This window comes from Calypte anna, chromosome 28, assembly GCF_003957555.1.
Source record: "Calypte anna isolate BGI_N300 chromosome 28, bCalAnn1_v1.p, whole genome shotgun sequence".
Taxonomy (NCBI): Eukaryota; Metazoa; Chordata; class Aves; order Apodiformes; family Trochilidae; genus Calypte; species Calypte anna.
Genome location: NC_044273.1, coordinates 2839768 through 2861383, shown reverse-complemented (window position 1 = coordinate 2861383; position 21616 = coordinate 2839768). Strand labels below are relative to the sequence as shown.

General features: G+C 47.1%; 2 protein-coding genes and 1 long non-coding RNA gene across 7 annotated transcripts in view; 1 reads left to right on the top strand and 2 right to left on the bottom strand.

Annotated features, from left to right (window-relative positions):
- Positions 1-2236, bottom strand: part of KDM4B (lysine demethylase 4B) — an 88848-nt gene extending 86612 nt beyond the window's left edge. For 3 of the 4 annotated variants that reach the window (XM_030466366.1, XM_030466368.1, XM_030466369.1), the window contains exon 1: positions 2095-2208. The gene's annotated coding sequence lies outside the window, so the exon portion shown is untranslated. Of the gene's footprint in view, positions 1-2094 lie in introns of all 4 variants that reach the window. The other variant, XM_030466367.1, reaches the window with a different exon arrangement.
- A 299-nt stretch (positions 2237-2535) lies between these two features.
- Positions 2536-15443, top strand: LOC115599840. Of its 2 annotated transcripts, none has more exons than XR_003988641.1 (4): positions 2536-2586; positions 3235-3398; positions 13795-14727; positions 15213-15443. It is a non-coding gene; the product is annotated as an uncharacterized LOC115599840 (long non-coding RNA). The 2 variants fall into 2 exon arrangements; XR_003988642.1 differs by lacking the exon at positions 2536-2586 and adding an exon at positions 2687-3159.
- On the bottom strand, positions 6055-19966 carry UHRF1 (ubiquitin like with PHD and ring finger domains 1). Its single transcript, XM_030466534.1, has 17 exons — positions 19930-19966; positions 18781-18943; positions 15775-16038; positions 14332-14504; positions 13739-13954; positions 12794-12903; positions 12431-12614; positions 11659-11782; positions 11466-11573; positions 10578-10682; positions 9677-9783; positions 8843-9005; positions 8126-8263; positions 7653-7764; positions 7375-7532; positions 6958-7056; positions 6055-6269 (listed from the first exon to the last, which is right to left on the bottom strand). Exons 2-17 carry the CDS (start codon positions 18931-18933, stop codon positions 6123-6125), a joined length of 2361 nt encoding a protein of 786 aa, XP_030322394.1. The 5' UTR covers positions 18934-18943; positions 19930-19966; the 3' UTR covers positions 6055-6122.
- Positions 19967-21616: the final 1650 nt, after the last annotated feature.

Sequence of the window (21616 nt, the reverse complement as noted above, 5' to 3'; positions counted from 1 at the left end):
CTTCTCATGTCTAAGACCATATATACTCTGGTGCCACTGGAACAGTGAATTCTCTTTAAAAAAAAAAAAGAATAATCCATTACTGAGCATTGGACAGCATTTCCCTGTCAAGAGATGTTTCAGAGAGTGTCTCATACAAGAACAGTAGGTCTGGAAGAAGGAATCAAGTAGATCCACCTACGTGTACTTTGCATAGGAGTAACTCCTACCACTAATAAGAAAGAAACAGCCCTGGCTTCTTTTTTGGCACTGGAGGAGTTGGTCTGTCTGCCTCGACTTCTTTTGCTTATTACAGGGAAACCTAAGAATGAGGTACTTGCTGTCAAAAAGCAATTTACCCCTCTGTCCTTCAACACTTATTTTATGTAATTGCTGGAACATAACTGTTAGGTGTGAATTTCTAGACTGAAGATTGAGAGATTATGCAAATTTGAACAAAACAGGAAAAGGAAACCAAAGGGGAAAAAAAAAAAAGGAAAAGTTTATAAAAAAGGAAGTTATTGTGCATGAAAAGGGGAAAGAATAATATATATATAAAAAAATCTATTAGGTTTCTGATGAACTGAGTTCCTTCAAATTGACTCCTTTTGGTTAAAGGAAACTTCACTTCAGAAGGGGCAAGCTTGATGTAACACAATTATGTTTTTACACTGTCCCAGCACAAAGACAACCCAGACACACAGCACAATTCCAGTGTTCTAGGCCTTAACAGCAACACAAAACCAGCCTGTTCCCCAAACAGCACACATTCTCTACAGAAGCTTTTATTAAAAACAATAAAAGTTAAAGAACATTGAAAAAGACAAATCTGATTTGTGGCTTTCACCCTTCAAAACAAAGGAGTCCAAAACAGACTTTCTGCAATTCAGCAGCTCCCATTCTGCTTTAGACACCACCTTCAAGGATCAGAATTAAAGCCAGCTCTAAAGGAAAACCAAGCACTGCCTTAAGACGAAGAGTTTCCTGAATCATTTCCCTTTCCACCACGTATGACAGCCCAAGAAAGCCTAAAATACTTTCTTTTTTTTTTAAAAAAGGGGCAAATTGAGCAGCCAAACCCTTGTCACCAAAGCGTGACAAGACAAGTAATTCCTGCAGCCCACAACTGTTTCAGAGCCGAACACCTCGCACTTTTCCAGCCTGCAACGCCTGTGCTGAAAGCTGCTGGGCAAGGAAGGACCTCTACGTACAACAACCACGGGGGTTTCTGTTCACGTCAGGCTTAATAAAAATAAAAAAAAAAAAGTGAAATAAAAATACATTTTAAAATCCTATATTTAGTGCCTGACAGTCCTGAAGAGGAAATTTAAAGAAAAAGGAAAGGAAAAAGCCACGCCGCTATCATATTCTTTTGCCCCCGGGTTTCCTCGCAGCCAGGCCTGCAGTTCACCGCCCTGAGCTCCGCCACAGCCCACGGACCTGCGGGCAGCTCTGGGCCCTCAACCCCTCAACCTCTCTCGGCGGAACCCCGGTGGGTCCGGCCGGTCGCAGCTCCATCCCCGATGGAGGTCAACAACCGTCCCCGAATGCAACCGGTAACCTCCGGGGCAGCGTCCGGGAACACCCGGGGCCTCCCCCCGGCTCCACACCGAAGCTCTGCGTTCAAACCCCGCACTCCAGAACGCTGCGCGGAGGCCGGGCCGGGGCCCGAGCACCGGGGGAGGGTGCGGGGTGAGGGGGACACGGCGGGAGGAGGGTGTAGGGGGGGAGGAACCGCGCTACCCCGAGACAAAGCGGGCAGCAGGTCCGGGAGGATCGGGCCGCGATGGGCCCAGCCCGGACCTCCGGGTCCCGGTGGCAGCCGAGAGCCGGGCCGCAAAGAGGGAGGGAGGGCCGGCCAGCGGAGGAAGACGCGCCGGGCAGCCGTCCGGAAGAGAGAAGGCAAAGCCGGGGCCCGACGCTGAGGAACGGCGGTGGGGAAGGGGCTCAGCCCTGAGAAGGCCAGCGGGAACGGAGCCCGTCACACCGGGGGGAGAACAGCACCGAACCGCGGGGGGCTCCAGAGCCGCGGTCCCGGGGGTGGAGCCGCAGGAGGCGGCAGGCCCCAGCGGTGAGGAAGGGAGAAAGGGAAACAAACAGCGGCCGCCCCCGTACCTGATCCGGCTGACAGTCTCTGGCGGAGGCTCCGGGCTGCCCGTCAGGGGAGCGCCCAGCGGCCCGGCGCAGGGGTCAGAGCGGAAGGGGGGTTCTGAGGAGAGCTCCGCACCCTGCGGCCAGCACCTGCCGCCCGCCTCCTCGCCCTGCTCGTTGGCTGCGGCCGCCACCACCTTCCCCGCGATTGGCTGCACGGCGCCTGAGCGACAGCGGCTCCTCCCTATGGCAGCGCCGCTCACTCAACAACAAGCCCAAGACGTCTGTTGATTGGTGAATTGTCACGGATAACGACCCACCCTCCAACGGGCGGGGCGGCCGCTGGAGCTCACTTCGCTCAGTCTCTTCCAGCCAATAGAAGACGGTCGTTGGGAGTCGGCGGCCCGCCCTCAGCTCCTATTGGTCGAGCGGCCGTTTGGGAGGGCTCTGATAGGCGGATCGCAACGCCCGTCATGCCCCCCACCCGGCGCTGCGCTCCGGCGGGGGCGCGGGGCGGTGAGTACGTGAGGAGCCGCACAGCAGCGCGCAGGGGGGGGGGCTGCGGCCGCCCTGCGCCAATGGGGCGGGAAGGGACCGCCCTCCCTCACACAGCCCGGGCTGGGGCTGAGGGTCCGGCCCGACCCCGGGGGACACGTCCGTGATCTTCTGATCCCTCAACTCCGCTGGGGCTGCTCCTCAAGGGCTTTGCAAGCGGAGGGGGTTAACCCTGAGGGCGACTCGGAGAGGCCCGAGCAGCAGTTTAGGCTTCAGGGCGGCGGCTGTCACTGCCCCTGAGGAAAAGGTGGAAGGAGGGGGGGCACGAAGGTGGTAAAGATGTCATACGGCCATTACAGGGGTGGACACATCACCACCAAACCCCACAACCCCGAGTTTGGTAGACTTGGGGGGGTTCTGACACTGATCACCCCAGGCAGAGCTGGGGACCGGTGCCACGCAGCCCCCTCGCCTCACATCCGAAAGGAGAAGCGGCCCCAGAGAAACCACAGCCCCCCCCGAGGGAAACAGCTAAAAGATGAGAGCAGGAGATGTGCTCAAAGTCTCACAACCTTCTGGGCTCCTTGTAGTCAGGTATTCCACAACCTAAAGCTTTAAAAAAGGTCTGAAGAGCTGCTGGCAGTGCACTGAACCTGCTTCTCCCCACAGTTCATCCTGTCGAAGCAATGGATTTACTTCCCTGCGTTCCTGTTGCCCCACAGAAAATGCAGCAGTAGCTGCTGCCATGGCCCCTGCCTGGGAACAGATGGGGGGTGGAATTCTCCTGCCAGAGGACCCGACCCCCAGCTGCCATTTCCCTTTCTCCTGTGGTGGTGAGTACCTGTAGCTGTACCCCAGGTTCCAGGTGTCACCATCCCCACACAACAGATAAATGCTTCTCAGCCTGGCTGGGATTACAGGACTGTGGAAACTTGCCAGGATGAAGAACTATCAGGGGCGTTTTTAAAGTTTGTGCTCAATTAAACTATGCAGACCATCGAGTTGGTCGGCTTGCTAGGAAGAGATGGGAATTCCCAAAACAGAAGATTCTCATGTTGTGGATATGGTTTTTGGTTGTTTATTTTATTTCATTTTTACAACGCTTATTCTTGCTTCCCAATTCCTTGTCTGCAAAATACTTCTTTTACCAAATCCTAAACTGGATATTTACTCCAGAACTTCACACCACAAATGGACACAGATATGTATGGGAAATGAAGCATCATCCTAGCAATAATCTCCATTGTTAGCACACACAGTCCCTTCCTACCCAAAGCCACACCAGCTCACTTTAGAGCAGAGTGGTTTCCCTAGCAGAGCTTTATGCTGAGATCTGCAATCCCCAAAATATCAAGTATAGCATAAAAAATCCTAATTCATCCAAAATAAACACTACCACTCAGAATACTACACTGAAACCTAGGTAGGAAAACAAAGTTTCCTTCCAAATCCTTACTAATTCAACCTACCAAGGAAGTCATTGCAACATAACTCCTCAATTTCACCAACTCGCCCCAAATTCATCTCAACACAATAGATAATAAAAGGTGGAAGGACATTATATCTAAATACCTGAAATTAAAAGTGCTTCAGGTTAATACTAACTTTAAAATAGAGGTCAGATTGTGCAATTGCTGCTTAACCTCACAGCTTTTCTTTTCAGCATCTTAAATTCTTGTGTGTTTGCTTCATCTTATGCATTTGTTTATGAAAACCACAGTGGTTTAATTCAGGGGTTTGATAAGTTAATGAAGGTGCTCACTATTTGCTAGAAACACCTCCAGTGTGATGCTTGACATGTTATTTCTGGTCATGCACAAATTTGGGTCTTATTCACTAAACGTGCAGGTAATTCCAGTTGCCAGTTGATATTTGGATTTTAGTACTGTGGAAATTTAACAGAAGTTATGCCCCAAAGAGAATGAGTTCAACATATCATAGGCCTTTCACTAGCACCTGGAAGTGAATGGTTTTTGAATGCAAGAATATCAAATTAATATTTTCTTTCCTCTTTTCTTTGGAGTGAAAAATCATAATGACCTTAGAAAATAAAAGGCTCACATAAAGGGATATAAATACAAATTCCTGCACGAGCAATTAGATCTAGAAACCTGCTTCTGATGATTAAAGGAAAAGAGTCAGCTCATCTGAAAAGATATTTATTTTGAGAACTTCAATTTGCACATTGTACAGAAATTTGACAGATTCAGCAAAAAACCCTATAAAAAGTTTTGTGGTTCTCTAGGATATTAACATTATAATTTTAAAAAGGTTAAGAATTAAGAAAACCAAAAATAGGCACATTTGTTCCAGTCTGTCTGCAGTGAAGTGTGATTAAAAACATCCCTGTCTTGTTGAGGTATTAAACTGCAAACTTTGGTAATGTTAGAAAAAGACAACCCACCCACAAGAGTACACCTCCTCAGGGTCATTAGGATAAACAGAAGGTCTCATTAAAAAAAGAATTAAAAAAGAAAAACCAATCAGAATTGATTATTTTCCATTTCCAGGGGAAATGCAGCAAAACAAAGAAAAAAAAACCCAAAACCAGGCCCCAGAAGTCATGTTACCATAACACAGGGAGCATCAGGAGCAACCTGACAGCACATCCATGGGAATCACAGCCCCACTACAGTGTTAGATTTTACCCAAAGTCTAAAAAAATCTGGTTGGCAAGTTTAAACAGTTCAGTGCTTATGAAAAATATATATACATGGTGGTTCAGAGCCCAGTCTTTCAGAAAAAGGACAAAAGGCACTTAAAGAATGGCTTTAGGATATTCCACATTTCTGGAGAGAAGACAGCACCTGGCTGAACAAATAGTTCCCTAATAAGTCCAACTGAGGTAGTACTTCATATTGCTCCAATCACTTGGCTATAAGCAAGCAGCTTTATTTTAGTTTTGTTTTTGATATATAAAATGAGTAGGAAATGGCTTTTGGGAGGTTTGTCAAATGTATAAAAAACCCCAGTTCTTTAAAAAAAAACATAATAGCAAATCCCCACTTGTGGTAATCAAAGGGCATAAGCCAAGAACCATCTTGTACAAACTGAGCATGAAAATGCTGCCAAGGTGATGCACAAGTCTACCTTTATGGCTAAATCCCCAAACTGAAGATTGTTCTAGCAACTGAGCCATTTTTTTTGAATTTCTATATAAAAGAAAACAAAAAGGGGAGGTACAGGGGGTACTCTGAGAACTTGCAGAATCATTATTAGCAGCCTGACCGGAAGCACTTTCTAAGTCCATTAAAAAAAAACCAAAATAATCTGTACTGATGAGTGGCAGTTTTGAGAGGGGAGGAGAAAAAAAAAAATAGATATGCAAAGATCAATATTTAGCACAAAACCAAAACCCACAAACAAATGGATATTCCTGGAAGTTTATCGTTTTTTTTAAAAACAAGGAAGACTTTAAACTTTTTTTTTAGGGGACTGGGGGAACACATACTACTTTGTTATTTGCTTTTTGTTGTGGGTTTGTTGTTGTTTTTTTTTTTAAATTAAGCTCATTGAAAAATGTCTGAACAAAAGAAAATTCCAAGTGCTTTACAGAATCACCGTCCATTGCCATAGCCAGGGAAGAGCTGGGTCAGGAGGCTCTGCAGGGTTTCATTCACTTCCATGTTGTAATTCTTGCCAAGATCATAACGACAGGCTGGGCAGCTGTACACCTCAGCTTTGAAGGATCTGTCCAAACAATCCTGCTCCAGGGCAAAAAAGAAATTGGGTAAGAAAAAGAAATATGTCCTTTAGTTTATTCTACAAAGCTTTCTATGGAGAGAAGGAGATTCCCTTGATGTCCTGTTTCTCTCAGGTATTTGGAAGAGCTGAGAGCAACACCAGGCTGGCAGCTGGAGAGGAAACTTCCTTCCATGTGCAGCAGCAGAGCACATCAGTCACAGAGACAGTGTTTTGGGATAAGGTAGAGAGATTTTGTTCAGTTACATTTTTGAAGAGCAAGACTTCCCTAGCAGCTCTTAAAGGCTGTTGGAGCTTCTGCAAAACCATTTCACATCCTTCCTCAAAAAACCAAACTCTCAGTGTCACACTGAGCCTACAGAGAGGCTCTTGTAATATTAAAAATAATCAGATGAGATTATTTTAAATAATAATCCCTAAAAATAGTTTTAATTAAAATAATTTTTTCATTAATAACATCTTCAAATTAATCAGACAGTAGCAAGACAACAGGGGAACTTTCTTTAAAGCACAGATTTTTCTACACCAAAAAACTTCCATCAAACTGAAGAGTTTTTAATATACAAATCTGCCTCATGTTAAAGGACTAAATAATGGCAAAAAAAAACCCCAAACCTCTAAATACTCTCACACCTTTCTCACCACAATCCAAGTCAGCTCAACAGAACTCAACCAAAGATTTGCACCAACCTTGCACACGTTGTGCTGGCACATGGTTGTGACCGGCCGGAACACAACCTCCTGACAGCAAATACACAAGAAGGCCTCTTCCACTTTATTTAGGAATTTCTGTGAAGAGATCATTTGCATCATTGTTATTGGTACTGTCCTCTGAAAGGGACAACCAACCCCAAACCAAGCCATCCCATGTTAAATGCAAGGGATTGCAGAAGACAGAGACATTTTCTGAAGTTCAACGAGGAAAAAAATAAACACATGAACAAGTTCTTGTCCTTCTTAGTGACCTCAAATACATGCTCTGGATGTCTAGGTTGAAAAAAATGCTCTAGATCTGAGGCTGTTTCTTCGTGCAGCCAAAAGGTCTGTGTGTAGGGACAAGAACTAATTAACTGACACTTTATTTCTGGAAAGAAAAGCATGGCATACCGGGCCATCTTTGAGAGCTTCTAGTACTTCATTCCACAGTTTTTCATTGGCTTCATCACTTTTTATAAGAGATTTTTGCTGAGCTGTCAGCTTATATGGCTCAACTTTAGTTTTCTTTGGAGTCCCTGAAGGAGAGGTAATGAGTTTTTCCTCCCCACCTAAAAGAAAACAAGATGTTTTTAAACAAACAAACAAAAAAAGCAACCAGAAAATTTTAACTAGGGAAAACACACAAAAACCTACAAGGCTTTCTATATCCAGTTGCCTACTCCACAAACCTGCTGATTTCCTTTTCCTCTTTCCTTTCCCCGGGGTATCAAATTCATCATCTTCATTATTTTCTTTTTCCTTATCTTTGTTTGCAACAGCTTCCAAATACCCTTCAGGATACTGCAGGACAAGACAGAACAAAAAGCATCCAATGCAAACAGGTCAGTGCATGGACTCAGAGCTTGTGTCAGGTTGGCAGATTGACCTCTGGAGGACTGACTGCTCCTGAGGTTCCCCATTTCACACAGCAGATCCCTGCTCTTGCAAAGCACTTACTCAGATTATAGAAATCCTATTCAAGAAGTGAGTTTTGTCTACTTATTGATATTAAAAGAAAACAAGTGACCCACAAGATTGAGAGCACCAGCCTCAGGGGGGCTGTCGTGATTCTTACACATGGATCATCCTCAGTAAGAATGTGCCATAGAAAAATTCCTGCTATCCATCAAGTTTCTTGTCTGGGGGCACCATGATGATGTACCTGCATTGTTAGGCCAAGCTTCTTCATCCTGTCCTTTCCTTCTTTGGTCCAAGGAGCAGGTTCTTCATCATCCCTCCTAAGCAGGTAACGCCACACTAAAAATCCTGATTTCCCTGTCTCAGGCCAGTATTTCACAACCTGAAAAAGTCAGATGCAAGTTCATCACACACTAAAAACAACCCTCATCCAGAACTACATTATTCTTCCTTAATTCAGCAGGTGAATTCAGATCATAGAATCATAGAATCATAGAATTGGCTGGGTTGGAAGGGACCTCAGAGATCATCAAGTCCAACCCTTGATCCACTCCTGCTGCAGTTCCCAGCCCATGGCACTCAGTGCCACATCCAGGCTCTTTGGAAAGATCTCCAGACACAGAGAATCCACTACTTCCCTGGGCAGCCCATTCCAATGCCTGATCACCCTCTCCAGAAAGAAATTCTTTCTCATCTCCAACCTAAACCTCCCCTGGCACAACTTGAGACCCTGCCCTCTTGTCTTGCTGAGAGTTGCCTGGGAAAAGAGCCCAACCCCCCCCTGGCTCCAACCTCCTTTCAGGGAGTTGGAGAGAGTGATGAGGTCTCCCCTGAGCCTCCTCTTCTCCAGCCTCAACACCCCCAGCTCTCTCAGCCTCTCCTCATAGGGTCTGTGCTCGAGTCCCTTCACCAGCCTGGTTGCCCTCCTTAAATCCTTAGATCCTCCTTAGATCCTTCTTACCTTATATATTCCATCATATCTGTTCCCCTCCACAGGGGCATATTTGCTGTGTTTGCCCCCTTTGACGTTCCTCACCACTCGGACTGGCTTCCCAGCTCTCCAGTCCTTGGCTTCAGCTCCATGTTTGTCATTGATGGGGGCACTGCAGTTCAGAGCCAGAGCTCTGGAAGACAAAATCCAATTAACATCAGGTATTTACCAGGCAGAACTCTTCAGAATCACAGCAATGGCAAGCAAAAAACTGGAATCTCCTGCCTCTTTGCAGACACAGAAGGAGCCCCTCCTGAATCTGAGGAAAAAAGGATGTAGCTTTTGTTTATTGGTCTTACTATTTAAGACTTTCAGGTATCTTGTATAAGACTAAGAATCTCTGGAAGATCATAATTAAGCCTCCTAAATGGAGACCACATTTTAAACACCCTGACTATTCATTACTTTACCTTCACTTAATTGCATGGGCCAACTCCTCCACTCAAGTCCACCCTTCTTCACAATATTATCAGTTCAGAATTGTGATCTGGTCTCCCAAGGTGACCAGAAGCTTCAAGGGTCTTCAGAAAGGAGCATGAAAACTTCTATGCTAATTTATTACTCTGTTCTTCAAACTTCAGTCAGCATTAAACATGAGACTGATCCCATTTACAGCACAATTCCATTTATAGTGCACTCCATGCAGCACTTCCACTGTGCGACTGAGCTGCAGCCTACACCACAGCTGGAAACTTAAGTTCTGATGCTCAGCCAGTTCCTTAGGGTACAAACAGGACAAAGCATTTTTCCAGTTGACAAAATGCCAGCTGTTAAGGTCAGGAAGGGAGTGTGAAGGTTGCCAACCTGTTCATGTTGGTGAGTTTTTGATCACAAGACTGCTCCGCTGTGCGTTTGTTTCCAGACAGATCCCGCCCTCCGCTCCCTGTATATGTGAAGGAATTTCCATGATCCTGAAATGGATGGTTTCAAGACATTCACAAAAATAATGCAATAAAAGCAGAAGAGTCTTTTAAACAAGTAGCTTTAGTAAGGTATTCTCACAAAAGGAAAAATTGCTCCTCTGCTCAGTTAATGTTCCTCTCTCACACTGCTGAGAGGAGCCAGGGTGACCCCGCTGTCAGTCACAGACTGCAGAGTGCCAGGAGAGCAGCACACCCCTCCCACAGGACCTGCCTGGAAGTGCAGGGGGATGTTCCAGGGAAGGATAATTGAAGTCCTGCCTCGGTACTTGGATAGCTACACGACCCTGTGCTCAGAATTAAGACTTGGAACAGCTCTTGATACCCGTGGCCCTTTACACGAGTTCTAGAGGGCATGGAGGCAAGGAGAAGGAGGAGTGGAGCTTGGTCAGGGTTGGGTTTGGCTGGGAGAACCAAACTGTACAACCAGAACTTCTGCCCTGGTCTTCTTCTGAACAACCCTTCTGAGCCGGGAAGATCTGACAGCACACACAGCAAGATTGTTCAACCTGTGGGTGTGATGGAGATCCTGGAACAGCAGCCAAGGACTCCTGGGTCACAAGCTGACAATACAGATGTTTAATCTTAATTTAGATGATCCTGTTTCTCGGGCTGGCACATATTACTGGATTGTAGTTTTCCTTTGCCTGATTTTCTTCTGAAGAGCACGAGTATTGTCAGGAGGGGGAAATGTCTGATACAGTGTACAAAAAAAGTAACTAAGACCAAGTCTTTGGCAACAAGGTAAATGCGTTCTCAAGCATAAATAACCAAGCTTCACTTACTATGTCATCTTCATAGCCTCCTGCCAGAACCAAGGAATAAGCACCATCATTACTCCTGCCATGGATGCCTGCAACGTGGGGCCTGTGAACTCCAGATTCACTCACCTGGGAGAAAAAAAAAAAAAGTTTGCCAGGCAACTACTGGCAACAGACTGCAAAACGTATGAGTACCCATTGGTCTTGGAATTAAATTAACTAATTTCACATTTGGTTGGCAGGTATTAGAGTAAAACTGTGTTTTCACCACTATCCTTCAAAAAGCTCCAAGGAGAGAGAAGAAAACCAGAAGTGCTTCCAAAAAGCTGCTTACTATTGAACATACGAATGTTTTTTTATGAAAAAAATAAGAAATTTGGATCTTTCTCACCAAGATTGCTTATTAAAAAGCTCCAGGAATTTCAGAATAATATAAACATTAAAAAGAAATGCTTGTATAAGGGGATTGGTATTGAAAGACTTGCAACCTTCCTCTAGTACTTGAAAACAAGATCTAGATAAGTCAGTGCTGTTTCTCCTCCAACTTTCTACAGGATGAAAACTTCTGTTTAATATACTCAGATATTTGAGAGACCTCTCCCAGCAGAACAAGTGGGAGTTACTGCACATCTCCAGGACAAACTGCTGGAAACATATGTTTAGTTTGGGGGTTCTTAGTTTACAAAAGAAGCATGAAAGGGAAAAAAAAAAAAAAAAAAAGCACTTGAAAGGCCTGGACAATGCAGCATTAGTTATGGAACACTTGTTGTGGACAAAGCCAGAATTCTTTCCTTTCTGCACTTCCATATCCAGTGACACACACTCCAAGATTAACTGTTTCAGGTTTTCCTAAGAGTTGGACCATTCCCATTTTTCCCCTACACTACCTCAGACCAGGATTCAGCTTCCTACCTGAACTCTGAATTTCCACATAGTGCCAACAGGAATCCCAGGAATTGGTCCATAGTGGTTTGAGGGGACAATGGTGCATTCCTTGGTGCGCCCAACACATGCCATGCCCTGTTTCCAAGAGCAAGACCCATCAGCCAAGAGTGACAAGGACCTAACACACACTGTTCTTCAAAAACAAAGCTTTGGAACTGACCTTGCCCCAATCTCTCCGTGAGGATGAATTGGCAGATGCCATCTTTTGTTTCTTTTTACTTTCTTTTAATTTCTCTCCTGCTAAAACCACCTCACTTGCATCATTTCGACACTCAGGGCAATACCTACAGTCACCAACCAATGAAAATTAACTAGCAGTAAAGTTTTCAATTAAAAGATCATTTTATTGCAAAACATGCAGAGTTATGTTCCAATTTCCCCACATGAAACTAGACAGGACACTGAAACAACTCTCCAGAATTAGACCTGTTCTCACTAATATTCCTGCACAACCTTCTAAGTCATTGCAGATGTACCAGGAAATTAATTGCATAAAATGCTGAAAGAGACCACAAGGAGTAAAACAGGGTATCACTACCTATATATATGTATTTCATATATAAAACTGTATAATCACCTGCCTAATACAGTGATGGAGCCTGCAGACTGAGTGTCCCAGAAATAACAAATTACATAAATTAAGCATCCTGGCATCAGGTTTGCTTTTGGTTTCTAGGTAGCTCCACTTCTCTCTGAATAGGCACCCTCTGAACTCAGATCCCAAAAATATGAAAAAAAGCCTGAAAACTACAGACTTAAAACATATTCTCACTGAACTGACACTAAAGAAAAGCTCTGAAGTCCTACCAAAACCTCTTCACCTTGTATGGTGACAACATTGCCACCTAAGGGCAGCACAGAGTCCTAGACCTCCCTTTCTGCTCCTAATTAGATGGTAATTAGGATACCACACACACACACTTAGAACTTACCAGTCCTCATCTGGTATACTACTAAGGGGAGGGTTGAGGCAGTAGATGTGGAAAGCCATATCACACTCATCACACATTAGCTGTTTATCTGGATCTTGTTTACCTCCACAGATATGGCAAGCACAAATTCTGCAGGTCTTGTTGGGGTTGTCCTTACAAGCTTTACACACAGGTCCACTTTGTCCTGTGAGGGAAAAAGAAAAACCAGAGCCTACTTCAGACTCCAGGAGGTACCAAGATCCACTAAAAATGGTCAAAGGAGTCAGAGTGTCTCAGAACTCTCAGTACTTTGTTCACACAAAGACAAGCAGCAGAATATCACAAGATAAGACAAGGCATGCAAGAACTGGGGAAGAGACTCACGTTTTAATAATGGACTGGAAAGAAGTGGAGAAGCACTGCCTGGTTCTTCAATTTTATAAATTTCATCCACTAATATAATTTTGCAGTCATTCAAAGAATCACCAGCATCCCTACAAGGAGAAGTAAAAAAGGTCAGGCTTTGAAAGTATCCTGCAGCATGACCATGTGCATCAACAGTGCAGGCTGGGCTGGTGCAAGTCCTGGATCACCTCATCTGGGACAGTGCCATGACATCACCACCACTCAAAGCTTTTCCATGCAGTTCAAGTGTACCCTGTCTTTTCTCCATGAGAATCCAACCACTTGGAGAATTCATCATTAGTGACTGTTCTGCCTCTTTCTGACCCTTCTTATAGTTAAAAAGTCAAAATCATTGTGGCAAGAGGAAAAAGGGGAAATATTCTGTCTGCCCTGTGAAACTTTTACTTGTAACCTTTATAACAAACATATACTTTTTTTTTTTTCTCCCCTGGAGCTAAGAGTCCCTTATATGGATTTTCTTCTTGAGGAGAGCACTGGAGTAATTTTTCATCATCTTTCTAAGGTGAGGGTTGAGTCAGTGTTACCAGCTCAAAACATTACATTGAGGTTTTGGTAGAATCATAGAATCTGCTGAGTTGGGAAGGACCCAGATCAGGATCATCAAGTCCAACCCCTGTGCAGGGCACAGGATAATTAACAGAATCAACAATTCTCTTTCTCTTAGCAAAGATGGGGCTGCACACCCTCTCAGCACTCCATAAAGCCACAGATCAACCTGCCCTTTGATTCCTTGCAGTTTCTAATTCCTCCAGTGGAAGTTAAGCAGAAGTGCAGTGTGACAAAGTCAAGCACACAGAAAGGGCAGCCACCTTCTCACCTCTCCCTTTTTGATGCACTCAGACCTCAGAAAAGCTTCAGCAGAGCTGGGGAATTCAATGGATTCCACATTAGGAATTTGCTTACCCCAGTAAGATCTTGGCATTTAGCTCCTTGATCATTTTTGTTTCCCTTTTCTGCAGGATCTCCGCGTCGTACCAAAACCCTCTCTCTTTTGGTTCATCAGGATTATAGTTGACCATCACCACCTGTCCTACCTCCAGCTGGTGCCACTTCAAAATAGTCCTTGCACGAGCCCGTACATCATTTGAACTCAACTGTACAACTCCATTCTCTGGATAACTTGGAGCAGGAAGGAGGCATGGTGGGACAGAGAAGAAAATCAGAGTCACCATCACAAGTTGTTAGGATTTGATCCAACGAGGCAACTGAAGGCAGGAATGAAATCTCCCTCTCCCAGTCACAGTCAGAATTAACTTTACTTCCCTCATATCTCATTTAAAACTTGGGTTAGGAGCATTTCATATTTCTAAAACCATGGTTCCAGCCCCCTGGAATTCTAGTGGGAACTGTAAGAAAAACTTACAGTTAACAGGGCTCAAGAATCTTATTACTGAGTCAGCCCAGTTCAGTTTTGCCTTGTGGATCAATACAATAAAACCTCCTGTCAACATCATGATCCAAAAGACTTTATTAGCCAAGAAGGTAACAAAACTCACTCTTCATATTTCACATGATATATTACATCTTCTTCAGGAACAGCTGTTGGCTTATCAGGATCTGTGCAACTCTCAGCTGATTCTTTTGCAGGTTTTCTTCTGGTCACATTTACAACCTGGGCTTCAAACCATGCCCCCATATTTGTATCTCGAGCATCAATCAAATCATTGATCTAAAAAAAATAAATAAATAAAAATATTGATCTTTGGAAGCAAAGCATACAACTCACCCAAATGGGTTTTCAAATTAAGAATTCATTTCCAAGCCTACTTGAAGATTTTATCACCTCAAGAACTTCAATATCAAGCTCTCTGACAGGTTATCTTAAAAATGCAGATTTTCTTTGTCTTCCTGATACCCTTTTCAGGGCTTCTGATCCCCTACAGTCTTCTCAGGTTCATAGAATCATAGAATCAGCTGGGTTGGAAGGGACCTCAGAGATCATCGAGTCCAACCCTTGACCCAGCGCAGCAGTTGCTAGACCATGGCACTGAGTGCCACATCCAGTCTGCTTTTAAATGTCTCCAGGGACGGAGAATCTCCCACCTCACCGGGCAGTCCATTCCATAGCCTGATCACCCTCTCCGTGAAGAAATTCTTTCTAATATCTAACCTAAACCTCCCCTGGCACAACTTAAGACTGTGTCCTCTTGTCTTGTTGAAGGTCGTCTGTGAAAAGAGTCCAGTTCCCACCTCGCTACAGCCTCCTTTCAGGGAGTTGTAGACAGCAATGAGGTCTCCCCTGAGCCTCCTCTTCTTCAGGCTGAACAGCCCCAGCTCTCTCAGCCTCTCCTCATAGGGCCTGTGCTCGAGTCCCCTCACCAGCCTGGTTGCCCTCCTTTGGACCTGTTCCAGGACCTCTAAGGTTAAAAACCTTAAGGTTGAACCTCTAAGGTTAAAAATCCACTCTGCACCACCATCTGTACAAGTATCTTCCTTCCCAAGTACAAACCATTGCTGGTTGGTCTATAACAGACTTCTAGAACTGCCTTGTTCATAACATGGCAAAGACATCACCAGATCTATAACAACATCCACTGAAACAGAAAAGTAACACGATTCTGGTTGAGATTCTTTTATTCATTCAAGAAAGTTCCAGCTTTGCCAAATGCAGTGACTCCAAGCAAAAATACTGGTAAATTTTTTTAAATAAAACCAGGCTCTCTGAATGTTTGTTTGTTTGTTTTTTAAATCAATATGTTGTAGCTTTAGTTTAAAGGATAAAATGAAAAATAAGATGTTTTGACCTACAACATGAGGCATTTAACTGATTTGTGGGTTGGCTGGTCTGTATTTTTGGTGTTGTTTTTAGAGTTTAAGGAAAAACCAAACACCTCCATAAATTTGGGCATGTAATTCTCAACTACAGAACAACAATTCCCCTCTCAAGATGCAGCCTGAAGTAACCTGAGGGGTTTTTTTTTGTTTTTTCCACTCCTCACCTTATAGAGGCCAAATCCTGGGTCAGTCCATGCAGTCTGTGGTGCTGTGCTGGGCTGTCCCTCCAGTTCCAAGGCACCTTCTCCATTGTGAGAGCTTTTGTCAGATTCACTGTGGCCTGAGCCACAACCTGAGTCTGTGTCAGAGAGTTCAGGATCCTTTTCCTTGCTGCCAGCAGGAAGCTCTGCTGGGCTTTGTCTGACCAAGAGCTGAACAATATCATTCAGTCCAACACTGTAATCAAACAGGGAGTGACCATCTTCCATCTGCAGAGAGAGCACCAAAACCTTTTGGTTATTTCCTCCAGTGGAGATTTTCCAGCTCCAAACCACCCCTCAGGCTGGAACTGGCTCTGTGCACCAAGCCTCACCACACTGCTTGAAAACCATCAACAAGGAACTTGGCAGCTCTTTAGCATCACAGTTACTTACAGATTCTTACTATAAAGTAAGAATAAATTAAAGTAAGTAAATTATAAAGTAAGAATAAAGCAAATTCTTACTATTTAAAATGTTCTTTTTTTCAGCTAAGTTCTTCAGCCAAGCTAGAACAAGACTTCCACATAGAGGGAGACTTGCTACCCAGATGAAACCTCAGTGCAGGAGAGCTGAGGAGGTTTGCAGTACATACCCTTAAGAAAGACTTCAAGATCCTTGACATTCCCACCAGAACTCAAAGCTCATTCCACACTATGCACAAACTCAAAAATTCTTTAATTCAGACAAATCCCATTTGACACAGCCTGATCTTTACATTGCTACAGATTGCTGTTACCTCATCACTGTTAGATGTGGCATTCAGAAGCCAAACATCACCCCCTTTTCTCTAGCCAAGCACACAATTTTTTCCACTTAAAGTAAAATAAAAAAAAAAAAAGATTTGATTCAACTTGAAACTCCCCCCAGCACTTTTTAGTCCAGCCAGGCATGTCCTAATTTCACACCCTCTCTCATTTTAAGAGTTCATTGTGCATGCCAGGCTTTGGAGGAAGTCAAATCAGGATCCTACCCCTGCACAGAGGCCCCAGAGAGGTCTCTGTTACCCTCCATGAGCATTTTAGAGTTAAAATGCAGTACTGGAGACCACAGTGCAGTTAGAAGTTCAGTCAAATCTTCACCACATATTTAAGGTCTGACTAAGAAATTACACAGGAAATGATCATCCCCCTCCAGCCTGAACCACCAGAAAAAGCAATCCCCAGAGCTTTGTTCTCTATCAGGGGGAAACAGAGCAAAACCACAAAAATTTACACTTCACAGGAATCACTATGATAATTTCATTCTGATTTATGGCATTAAAAGGCTGTGGAACAATCCCTGGAAATCTGAGTGTACAGGAAGTGATCTGGACTTTTTTCTGGTTTAGAGATGAAAAGTCACCAAGATACAGAACAAACCAGAAATTATTGGTCATTTCTTCTGACCAATGAGACAGCATCACAACCAGAGTGGTACCAGGAGCAGTCACCACCACAGAGCATCAGCAACAACAGGTGCAAACAGAACAGCAAAAGCAGCTTGACAAACAGAGTATGAACCCACGGGGCTTTAAAAGTGTCTGGAAGAGGTGCCAGGCTCTGGAGATTTTACCTCCAACAAAAGAAGGTTGGGTTTTGGGGTTTTTTTCCACTTATCACTTGGAAATGGTAACTCAGAACTTGCACAAAGATTCCCAAAGCACAAAGGAGGGGGAACAGATGGGTTTAGCTGACACTGGATAAATCTTGCTGCCTAAAACCACCCCTGAACTAAGGACAACTGGAGCTACACAAAGAGGAACTCTCTGTGTAAGGCAAGTGCACTGAAAAATGTTCCCAGTTTGACTGGAAATCTGTTTCCTGCAGGTGACAGCTGCTGTGTGCCCTGGCCCAATCCCCCAGTATCACTTTATCTGCAACCACAAACGGGTGAATACAGCACCTGGTAGAGTTTAAGTCTACAATCAAATAAAAGTCTACAGGAAGCAGGCAAGACAAGCCCTGCAGAGATGCCTCACACTCTCAGAAGCCTCTTTAACTACTCCAGGTACCCAAGCTTGTCAGGTTCAAGTAGCCCAGGTGTGTTCCACATCCCACAGACACACCTGCTGAAGGATAACACGGGGCTGACTTGAGTCATCCCAAAATCATGGAAACACAGAACTGATCAGGGTGGAAAAAAACCAAAGATCATCGAGTCCAACCTCATCCATGGAGGGGAAAGAGGGAAAAGGGAGGGAAAGGGGGAAAAAAAATGTCTAGACATTGTCCAACTCCCCCCAGCTCAATCTGCTGTTTCTGAAATCATTTCCTTGAAGGACCAAACCTCAGCTCAGAAGTTTCTTTACCAGTGAGCACTGCCCAGGAGACAGAAAAAGTCCTCAAAACAGCTTCAGTTTTCTTTAACATGAAGTTAGATCTGTTATTAACTCACGTGGAGGAAAACAGTTGTACAGCTGTGAACAGCCTGAAGAGCACATAAGGTACTGCTGAGGCCCTCAGGATTTAAAGGTGGCTCTGTAGCTAAGGGGATGTTGATTTAAGAGCAGAACTCCCAAATCCCCAGCTGCTATTCCAATTTCCAAAGAAAAAATGGAAAACGGGGTTTTTATCCCCATTAGTGGGGTAGCACTTGCAAGGCTCAAAGCTTTAAGGCTACAAAAGCCTTGGCAATGCCTCTATCTTCAGAGACTTTGCAGGAGTGGTGTCAAGGCAGAAAAACAACAGGCTGGATGAAAAAACAATCGGGAAAATTCACTTTGGAGAATAAAACCCAGCCCAGCATCCTGAGGGCTCCTCTCCTTACAGACCCCACAGCCCAAGAAGTGGGGCAAGGAACCCGGGAGGCACTAGATGGCAGTAAAAGATCCCACTTTCAGGCAATTAAGAAAAAAATAAATTAATATATCCCTCCTCAGCTGGTAGGGGACAGAGGTGGGGAGGTGGGGCAGGGCGCGGGGGTCCCGCAGCCGCCCCCACCCCCATTGCTGAGGGGTTTGGGCTGTCATACTTCCCCTTACTATTCCGGTACCTGTTTGCCTCGGTAAAACAAACGTTGCCGGTGAGGTTCGACACCGAAAACCTGGTGGATCCGTAGCCGTAACCCTTCCACCTTGGTGAGTTTAGAAAGCGAATCCACCCGGTGGGTTTCCTTCCCGTCCATGGTGCGCACTTGGATCCACATGGTGCCGGTTCTGTGCCCAGAGCGGGACGGAAAGGGAGGAGGAGAAAGCGGGGGGAGGCGGCAACAACAACAACAACAAAGTGTTAAAGGCAAAACGAAGACGGTACCGGCCCGCTGGGCTGAACCGGATCAATGAGACCGCTCAACCTCCGCCTGCCCCCCCCCCGCCTCTCCCGCTACCACCTCCCTTCAACGCCATTGGCTGAGGTCCCAGCCGGTGTCGCCGCTGATTGGTCAGCGCGGCTTAAACCCCGCCCCCTCCCCACGCTTGAGCCTTTAACGGCCGGGGCTGCGCTCGTGCCCCTGGCGGGCGGCGCGCGCCAACCGTATCCCGCGCCACAATTGAAACGCGGTTCCCACCCGCCCCCATTCATCGCCCGGCCCAAATCTCGCGTGATTATGCAAATGAGAGCGGGACGCGAGGAGCGGGAGGTCTTAAAGGCGCCGGACACACCCGGCGGACCCCACCCCCCCGGGGGTACCGGCGGAGCTCCCGGGGGATGCCCACACACGGGGCAGACCTCGCCCAGGGCACCGGCACCGGCGGCTCCGCAGCCCCACGCTGCCCCCGATGGGGGTGGGGGGAGATAACTTCATTCCGACCCCGCGAAGCCCTTTGGGGTGTCAGCGACCCCCGCCCGGATCAGCCCCGAAAGCCAAGCGGGCCGGTACCGGGCACCGCCGCCCCTCCGGCTGACTCACCCCCGCCATCTCGTGTCGGCGGCGTGGGGGAGAAAGGGGGTCGGTCCTGCAGCCAAAGAGGGGCCCGTCCCACCAACCGGCACCGCACCGATCACCTCCCGGGGGGGGGACACGTCCCGAACCGGCAGGCGGGGAGACGGGCGGACCCGCACCCCGCTCCAGCTGTCACCGGCTGGGGCACCGCGGAGCCGCTCCCTGAACCGACACGGGGGGCAGGGAAACCCACACCCCCCCCCACTCACCCCACACACACACACACTCACACCCCCCCCGCCATCCGCCCCCGGGACTCACCGGCGTGGCGGTGCTGCACCCCGGTCCGCGCTCTCCCGGGCTTTGGAGTTTGGCGCGGAAAAGCCCCGTGCGCGGCGGGTGCGCGCCCATTGGCCGCCGCTGGCGGGAACGAGCGGGCGGGGCGGGGCCGCCACCGCCTCCCGGGAACGGGGCTTGAATTGGGGAGGGGGGGGGGAATGGGAAAGAAAGACCCGCCGGGACCGGCGCTTCCCGGGAGCGGCACCGGGAGAGTCGCCCGGCCCAGAGCCCCCGCGCCCCGCTGACCGGGGGAGCAAAAAAAGCTCCGGGGCCCCACGGCCCGGAAAGCCCCCGCGCTCCGAGACTGCGGCCACGGTACCGGTTATTGTTCAGAAAACCGGGTCACGGCAGGCAGCAGGGCAGAGAGGACCCGAATGATTCCCCCATCACCACCCCAGAGAGCCGAGAGCCACCCTCCCCGTGCCCCCAGGCGTCACATCCCCCCAGGGAGCTCCAGGCCCTGTTGTGACCCGAATAATGCGAATAAATCGAATAATGCGAATAAACCCAGGAATCCATTAGAGGCCTCTAACTCCCCAGGCCCTTAGCTCCCACTCCACACCCAGTTCATGAGAACGTGGAACGTGGCCTGGGTGCCACAGCAAGGCCCCTGTGTGATCCCACAACACGGACTGGGTGGGTGTTGTGTCCCCCAAACTACAACCTCAACAAGGGGATTAAAAACGACAACGTTGGCTTAAGATGGCCGTGGGATGGAGTGAAGCCTATGCAGGGAATTCCCAAGTGATTTTTCGGAAGAATCGGCTCGGAAAGAATAATAAAAGCATGAAAATTAGTGGTTGGGGTTGGGAGGGGGGGAGGGTGGGGAGAGCGCCCAGGATGGGAAAGCGGGAATGGCGTCGGGTTGGTGCTCAGGCCCTGCCCCTGCGGACAAAGAGAAAGCGTGGGCACGGGGGAAAAGAGAACTGCAAAGCTTGATTTCCCGTGTCGCCCCCTCCCTGAACCAGCCCGGACAACTCTGGCATGAAAAACACAAAACCAGAGGGATGCAGCACCCACCCAACCCCCCCGAGCTGCAGCAGCTGTAGAGAGCGGCGGGCAGGACGCGGGAGCCTCCCCACAGCGCGTGCTCCTTCCTCCTTCCCCTCCTTTTCTTCCTCCTTCCCCTCCTTTTCTTCCTCCCTCCCCTCCTCTTCTTCTTTCTTCCCCTCCTTTCCTTCCCCTCTCAGCTGTTGGGGACCCCACGGTTCAGACCGGGCTGGTGGGTTGGAAGCCACTGCCCCCCATGAGGTTGGGACCCAAGGTGTGCACAAAAGCCTTGGCCCTGACCTGTGACCTGCAGCTCTCAGGCTCCATTTCCTCCCAGATCCAAAGCTTTTGCCTTGCCAGAAAGTCACTTTTTTTCCCCCGTAAATGCACTAGAGTCCTAACCTTGACCCACCAAGCTCTTCCTACAGCTTGAGAGGGTTCTGAGACGTTGCAGACCTGGCAGGGGGCAGGAGGAAAGGCTGAGCACTGTAAAAAAACCATTTCCATCTGCACAGAGACAAGCTGTGTGTGGAAGCATCTCCGTTCTGGATCTCACATTCCAATCAGTGATGCTGCACAGCAGATCTGACCCTGTCACCCTGCTCTGTCACCCACACGAGTCCCATTCCCAGAGCAGTGGAGAATTCCCAACCCTCATGGCTTCCAGCTGCAGGACAAT

What these genes read in the sequence shown, in the direction of transcription:
- UHRF1 (XM_030466534.1), bottom strand. Translation starts at nt 18,933, where the DNA reads ATGTGGATCCAAGTGCGCACCATGGACGGGAAGGAAACCCACCGGGTG. An exon ending in TATCATGTGAAATATGAAGA is followed by an intron (nt 13,955 to 14,331) that starts GTGAGTTTTGTT and finishes TCCTGCTCCAAG; the next exon opens with TTATCCAGAGAATGGAGTTG. An exon ending in AGTATACCAGATGAGGACTG is followed by an intron (nt 11,783 to 12,430) that starts GTAAGTTCTAAG and finishes TGGTGACTGTAG; the next exon opens with GTATTGCCCTGAGTGTCGAA.